We start from the raw sequence: 8,025 nt of genomic DNA on the forward strand, positions 1-8,025 counted from the left end.
ATGCTGAGGCTTACCAATGATGAGATGGGTCGACGAGGGGTGAGAGGGATTCCCAACAAAATAAAAGTGAAAAAGCGCCTCAATCACACGTGGCAGTCACTCACACACTCGACCCCATTGAAAGAAAGGCAACACAGACTCGCACATTAAGCAGGGATGAGACATATCATCCTGCTACAGAAAGAAGGCATGGAGGGTGTTTGCAAAAAATAAAATAAACAAGCTACCCGTTCAAGGTCAGGGGTCAGGGATGTGTTAAAAAAGCACTCAACAATTCCTGCAATCAGAATCAGAATTGGAATTTATTGCCAAGTACAATAACATACAAGGAATTTGATTTGATGTTTTAGTGAAAAACAATTGGTGCAAAACAAATAGCTCCAAGTCACAAGATCATAAAAGCGGTAGGCACTCAAGAAACTGGCTGAGGTGGAGCTGGGTTGAGTGTGTGTCCAAGTGTCTGAGTCCTCAGTGCATAACCTGTGAAGTAATCACTTCACGCTTCCCTCGACTCTCTGCCACATGCCCTCCCTGCTGTTCCTTCCCAAGGTTTTCCTGATACTCTACAGTTCTCCCGTCAAATAAAGGCAAAATGTTAAAAATATTGTAAGGAACTGGCTGAGGAGTTAAGGGAAGGGTGTTTCTGGATTTGGCTTGGAAGGAAGGATACCGGCTGGTGTTCCTTTATTGTGTCCTGAGGACCGTAGTGGAGTTGCAACGAGCAGCACGACCTGCAGACAAAAATACCATCCTGCTAACATGGTCTGAACACATTAAAACCTATACTGAAAGAAAATGTTAAATTTACTGATGTCAGTGAACACAATGTCTGTTCAACAAGACAACAACCTCTCTGTCATATTTTGCTGGTTAAAGAGGTTCTCATCCAACTTTTGTTGCTCCTTCTTTTAGCCAGCCCTCTGTGTACGTCCCCGAACACTTCTCCTCAGCTGGGCCCTGAAGGCTTTACAGAAGATGAAATAGATGAGCGGGTCCAGGCAGACGTTGAAGATAGACACCATGACGGTCAGCTCCTTCAGGTAGAAGAAGGCCTGCCCCCATGAGCAGTGCCTCATCAGGAAAGTGTACAGCAGGCGGACCAGGTGGTACGGGACGAAGCAGACGCAGAAGACGCTGACCAGCACCAACATGTTCCTGCGGGACTTGGCGAGCTTCTTGGATCCGGAGGACGCTTGCTGTCTCTGCTGTGCTTCTGACAGCCTGCGGGAGGTGCCGTGGTAGAAGAAGATGAGGGAGACGAGGACGATGATGAAGATGGCCGCAGACAAGGTGTGGATGACTTTGTATAAGAGGCTGAGTTGTTCACTGTGCAGAGCGTCACAGCTCAGGGTATTTGGGAAAGATGGCAGTGATTCTTCAGTGAGGAGCGACTGGGTGATGTAGGTGGTCATTATGGCCAAGAGGAAAACCCAGGTTACCGCAGAGATGATGTGGGCGGCTCGCACTGTCTGAAGGATGTGATTCCCTAAAGGATGGACGATCTTTAGATACCTGCAGAGAGAAGAGGCCGGTGTCAGTAGATTACTCATAATCATCACTGTTGTCAGACACAAAGAACTGGCACAGAGGGAGGGGAACACTAGGGATGTTTTCAAAATCAACTTCTTCATACTATTATAGTACGTAGTATGTACGTGCAAACTACGTTCAACAGTAGTATGTAGTACGACAGACAACCGGTGGATATTTTGCAGTATGCCAGGCCCAGCTGAGCTGGTTTCTGGTCTTGGAATAGGAAAGTCAACAACAGCCCAGCTGATGTCAAACGCTGCTACTGCGTAGCATCCACTTAGTCTGAGAAAAACTGAGAAGTGATTCATTTAGATTTTCATGATTCTGAGAATCAAAAAATATAATTGGTGGTATCTTTGTGTGGTTTGGTCTGATTGCTATTATTTCCTCTTTTACGATGGATGTTGCTTTCCGTCATTTCAATCTCTGACCTGGTGCTTTGAATTGTGGGAATAAGTGCGCGAGGGAGACTGGTCTATTCTGTCGATTTTTTTACAGAATCAGTACGACATCCGGGTATTGTTGGCATACTGCAGATCTTGCATCTTGTTCACAAACTACATAATGCATTTTAGCCAAATGAGTATGAACTTCTAGTATAGCAAGCAGTTTTTGAAAACAGCCAGAGATTAAGTGCTCAAGGGGAGTGGAGACTGCTAAGCACAGGTGAGACACATCAGGTAATCACAGATGCCGCAGACACAGGAGGGAGGGAAGGAAGCAAGGGATCTGAAACAAGACAGTAAAACAGGAAACACAAGACATGAAACATGAGGATAACAAAAAAAAGGAACTTTACTCTCCTGGAGACGTGCCATGTTGTTCATATTTACAAGTTAATGGTTTTAATAGAGATGTTTATCTTTTAGGGTTAGACATTGTCCCGCACAAACACCCTTTCTCTCTCTCTCTAACATCTTCCACATGTTGGCAACTGGTCTCCCTGAACTCAGACCTGCTGCTGCATCCAGGTAAGAGCTTATCATAAATGAATATAATAACCTATCAACATGTAGTTAGAGTTCAGGTCTGTGCAATGTGTGGCCTTATGTTTCTTTGAACATATGTTGAACTAAGACATCATCACTTTCTGAGCGTTTGACAGAAGTTTGACAGAAGTTAATCTACAGGCTGCTTGTAAATGCTCGTACTCGAGACTGCAGCACCTTTGTCTCTATTAACAAACCACATCCTTATGCGTTTTAGATCACACAACCACAAGAATCGCACATCTTTATTCTGAAACGAAAAACCTGCCGCAGCTGAAACTATTTATTAATAGTCTTTATTCAGTGTATAGTTCAGTGTCAATGCATGCCCAGTGTTCAGTCTGATCTTGTTTTTCTGTGTCATGGTGTTCAGACAGCAGAACTGAGAGTCTGAGGGATTTTAACAGATAACAAAAATTCATGAGTTTCTTCACAGACGTCAACAGACCATCACATTAACCGCAGGTTTTACATTTCCAGATTTAACTATTTTATCATGAGAAATCTTGAGTCAAAATTTCTCAGCACTCGTCACTCATACTGGGAAGTAAAGACCTCATGAGCACAGAAAAAGTCAGAACTGAGAACTTTTGCTTCAAATGTAAAACGTTTAATAATTCCTGAAGTTGCATAAACTTTCTTATATTGTTTAGTGATTAAACTTGGTCAGCTCTACTAAATGAAACATAAAAAGCTCCATCTGTGAAAAAAACTGAATATTACAGCCCTTCTGTGTCAGCAGCTGTGTGTAAGTTCCATCTTAAGTGCTGGTGTAAAGTCTGATCCCAGCTGTCATTGGGCGAGAGGCGGCTTACAACCTGGACTGCTCGCAAGACAACCAGCCACACTCGCATTCACACTTACGGGCAATTAAGAGTCACCGTTTGAACTAATGAGCATGTCTTTAGACTGTGGGAGGAAGCGGGAGTACCCAGAGGAAGGAGAACAGACTCCACACAGAAAGGCCCGGGCGGACGGGGGATTCCAACCGGGAACCTCCACGCTGTGAGGAAACAGCATGCCTCCACACTAAACCCTTCGAGTAAACGAATTAGGTTCTAACTTAGGTTGTGTCATTGTTTGGTTACCACAGAGACGTAAAGTTTATCTTAACTGGAAGAGTGTGACGTCCAAACTAACCAAAACTTTGTTGCAGATATAAGGTATTAACTTGATGTGACCAATCAGTGAGCAGCAATTTTCTTCATGCAGTGTTTGTTCCAGTGTTTCCTCTCGTGTCTGCATAAGTCACTCCATGTTGTTGAGGTTCTGTCTGTTCCTACCTGTTTGCTGCGATGTAACCCATGAACAGGATGCTGGCGTACATGTTCAGGTAGAAGGCATTGGCGCCAAAGTTGCAGTAGACCCTGAACACGGTGATAGAGCGGCTTGCAAAATGGCCGATTCTGATGGGGAGGCTGAGGCTCATCAGGAAGTCTGCAGCTACCAGGTTCTTCAGGTAGATGGTCATGCTGCTGGACACCTGCTGGTGAGCGCTGAAGAAGTAAACCTTCAGGGTGAATCCGTTGAGGACTAAACCCACCTAATAAGGAAAAGGATCAGATGATGTACCAAAAAAAAATCTGCATGCTTTCTGCTTTCGGGAGACAGAAACCTGAGTGACTCACCAGAAACACCAGACTGTACACCAGCATGTAGAAAATATGTGCCGAGTTGTCGACTTGATCGCAGAGAGATGAGCTGCTGGTGTTCATCTGGTCAGATGCTGAGGACAGATTAAAGGATGGGAGATCTCCGATTCTTTCAAGGTCTGTCATGTTTCTGGATGTTGTGGGAGAGTTGAAGTCTGATCAGTCTGTATACAGGAAGTGGTTAAAACTGAAAAGGAAAAGATGGGTAACCTGCCCACTGACTGTAGATGGAATCTAACTAATCAGCTTAATCTGGTGCAGTGCATCTCCTGTCATTAAGTGAGATGAATGTATGTTCTACATGGTTCCTGACAAGCTAAACAATAAACTAAACGACAGCAGCAGCAGAGTAAACATAGATAGAACAGAAACACACGGGAACTAAAATTACACAACAGGTAACCAGAATTGTTCAACAATATGTGCTCTTTCAGAGTCAGTAAGAAACCTCTGAGGGAGGGGAGCTTTTTATCTTCATCATAAGAACATGTATTAGATTTTATTCTTTGGTTCATTTTCTTAATCCTGAAAAGAATAATGTAATTTAAATATGTATGTTATAATGTTTCCAATTGAAGAAAACATTTGTTGTATGCGTTAGCAAACTTTTACCAGTGAACAGCTTTCACTGTCTTTTTCTCTCAATATTAAAGGAGCAATACGTAACTCTGGCACCTAGTTATTACAATCTACAATGGAGTCCCCCAATCTACAATGGAGTCCCCCCCCCCCCCCCCCCGAAACTGAAGGAGTCTCATATTGATCATGTGTATCATTGAAAATGTGAGAACAACTAAACTAAAGTTACAAAACATCCCAATCGTAAAAAAACCCAATCTCCTTTCCCTCTTATATCCGACTTCAGTGGTGACATACGATGTTTCTATGATGGATGTTTAACTGATGTCTAACATAAGGGTTGTAGAATAGTAAAGAAGCGAGTTACCTTCAGCGCTCATCTGTCTGCGAGTCAGTTTAAGTGTCTGTGTGTGAATGTCTGTTTCTCAATGCTCACTGCAATAAGATCTGAAGAGAGGCAGAGGAAGGAAGAAGAGCTGCCCGACCACACACACACACACACACACACACACACACACACACACACACACACACACACACACATACACACACACATACACACACATACACACACACATACACACACATACACACACACACACACACACACACATACACATACAGACACACACACACACACACACACACACACACATACACATACACAAACACACACACACACACACACACACACACACACACACACAAACACACACGCAAACAAATAAATGTAAAAGGTTGTCATTGCTCGTAATCTAAAGCTTTTCTTAGAGTCATCAAATATCAACATTACATGAATTCTGCCTTTAAAGACTTAATCAGAAGTATGTTGCGTTTTAATTAATGGTCTTTAAAAGTCTACCACAGTGGTTGTCAACTGGTGGGGCGAGACCTAAAAGTGGGTCGCGGAGCCATTTTCAGTGGGTCTCAAAAAATTGTACCAAAAACTCTATGAGGTACTTTTTTTTTAATCACATTTGTTTTCTTCTATTTCTTTGTTCTGTCAGATGTTTTGTATTATTTGAGGTCCAAACTGCATACATTTTTCATTAAATTAATATGATTGGTTTGGGTCCCGATTTTCATGAGGGTAGACCGGTTGAGATCCAGTCAGTGGTCTATAATGACTGGAAGCAGGTGGAAGTGTTTCTTTAGAGTGTTGTTTACAACTTGAAGCTGCGGAGGCTGATTGATATTTAGGGAAAAGGTTTTATTAAAGAACATATTTACCACAAATAAAGTGAAGCTGTGTACTTAAAAGACATTTAAAAAAAAGTTAAACAAACAAACAAACTCTGGACTGATACATTAAACACTCCACCAGAAATGTTCACTTATCACGTAACTGCTGTTATTATCATGTGTTTACACTGCCCTCTGGTGGTGAGACAGATTACTTACAACTCTGCTGTTTAGTGACACATTGTGACCACTAGAGGGCACTGCAAACATTTATTCCTTTCAATCCAAAGACTTTATCAGTGAGACGGTTTCAGAGACACTTTCTACAATATAATTTAAAAAAAACTACAATATATGAAAGAGTAGAATAAGAAAGACCAAAACATTAGATATAAAAATTGAATAATCCAATTGTTTTAATTATAAACATAATCGCTAGTTATCATTTTTGTTAAAAAGGCAGGCATGTTTTCACTTCCTATCCAAGGGCGTGTCCAGATGGGGTGGCCAAGAGTGGCATGGGCCCCCCTAGAAATCTGATTGGCCACCCCAAAAGTCCTAAACACTGATCGGCCGTTTGCCCGAGGTCAGAAGCAGGACTTGTGTGTTTTTGCAAATTAGACTGGGCAGGAGTTTGCATTAACATTTTTATGTTCTTTAAATTGTGACTTTAAAGTCTTTATATTTGATTTTTCACACTTAAATATATAAATCAAGTATCTCCTCTGAAAATAACTCTGTGAGTCATGACTGTCTACAATGGGTGTAACACCCGAGTCCCACTGTCTGTGATGTTTTCAGAGTTTTCAGAGTCCTATCTTCACTTTGTTTACATCGCCCGGACGGCCGGCTGACTCCTCCCCTCGTGTATAAAAGTTGTTTAATTGAGGGACTAGAGAAAAGAAGAATAACATACTGTACTCACTGCTTAACTGTGTTTCTAGATCACGCTCATTTCGCTAGCATTAGCATGCTAACACAACAATGCAGCGCCAGTTGTTTTGGTTTCATGCTGGTGCTCAAGAGCGACATCTGCTGGATGAAAAAATATATAAAGCCTTTAACATGAATCTTCTTTTTGTGTCATTATAAAGTAGATATGATTAGTGAGGTTAGAGAGGGTAGATATTTAATATTTATTTATGCACACATCAAACTTCTGGCCACCCCTCCTCACAGTGAATCAGTGCCCCAGTTAGGCCACCCGAGTCAAAAAAGTCTGGACGCGCCCCTGCTTCAGTGATCCCAGTACTGCACTGCAACATGTGTGTAGTTACAAGGGTAGACCACTAGAGGGCAGTGAGGAGCCAGCAATACAGACATGCTGCCTCCTTTTGTCATAAAACATACAGAGAACTAATTTTAACCTCATTAATAGATATGCTACAGGTTACTCTTCTGTCTTTGTCACCTGCGTGATGTGGGGTTAATTAAGGACCTGAGGGTTGAACAGCGCAGTGAGAGGGAGGACTCGTGACCCGATCAGCTGATTTTACTTTAAGAGGCTGGCAGTATCGTGATAACTTTGGAGTAAAAATGAACACAGCAGCAGAGTCTGGTCTGGCAGGTTTGATGCCAAGTCATCAGAGTTCAGTTTCACTTCCATGTGAGAGCTTCTTTTCCTTTTTTTTCTTCCTTTACTTACCTTTACATCCTTTATTTCCTTAAGCAAAGATAAACAGAAATAAAGCCAATCCTACATTTTGTAAAGAATGTTATGAAAGAAAAGAAAGACCTGACTATATTTTTTATGTATTTTGAAGTTTAAATGACTCATAGATACAAAGGAGTTGGACTTGCGGATTGGGGCAGGAGTCAAAGTCAACATGTCGACCAAAAATGTTCAGATTGTGTCTGACAAAATTATGAAATACTGAAATGATCGCCACAGAGGGTTTGATTTTAACCACAAACAGCTGTTACATCATGACACCAGACTCCACTGATAAAACCAACAATTTTAGCCAAAAGAAAATAAAGTTGCTCGTTTCATCACAAGCTCCAAAAAAGATTTCATTTTTATCGCAGCCACTGAAGCAATCTCAAAACTTTTCTTTACCTTAAGTCATTAAGGGCTCAGTTGAAAAACA

At 41.8% G+C, this 8,025-nt stretch overlaps 1 protein-coding gene across 1 annotated transcript; it reads right to left on the bottom strand.

Moving 5' to 3' along the window:
• Nucleotides 1–287: 287 nt before the first annotated feature.
• Nucleotides 288–4,698, bottom strand: LOC132980909 (P2Y purinoceptor 14-like). The gene is made up of 3 exons (XM_061047286.1): nt 4,151–4,698; nt 3,806–4,065; nt 288–1,512 (listed from the first exon to the last, which is right to left on the bottom strand). Exons 1-3 carry the CDS (start codon nt 4,298–4,300, stop codon nt 909–911), a joined length of 1,014 nt encoding a protein of 337 aa, XP_060903269.1. The 5' UTR covers nt 4,301–4,698; the 3' UTR covers nt 288–908.
• Nucleotides 4,699–8,025: the final 3,327 nt, after the last annotated feature.

The sequence above is a fragment of the Labrus mixtus genome, chromosome 9 (assembly GCF_963584025.1).
Source record: "Labrus mixtus chromosome 9, fLabMix1.1, whole genome shotgun sequence".
NCBI classification, from domain to species: Eukaryota; Metazoa; Chordata; class Actinopteri; order Labriformes; family Labridae; genus Labrus; species Labrus mixtus.

Excerpts from the sequence above, each read along its gene's own strand:
- LOC132980909 (XM_061047286.1), bottom strand. The coding sequence starts at position 4,300 with ATGACAGACCTTGAAAGAATCGGAGATCTCCCATCCTTTAATCTGTCC. Across the intron at positions 4,066-4,150 it reads TGTACAGTCTGGTGTTTCTG|GTGGGTTTAGTCCTCAACGG; the intron begins GTGAGTCACTCA and ends TTTCCTTATTAG. Across the intron at positions 1,513-3,805 it reads GGTTACATCGCAGCAAACAG|GTATCTAAAGATCGTCCATC; the intron begins GTAGGAACAGAC and ends TTCTCTCTGCAG.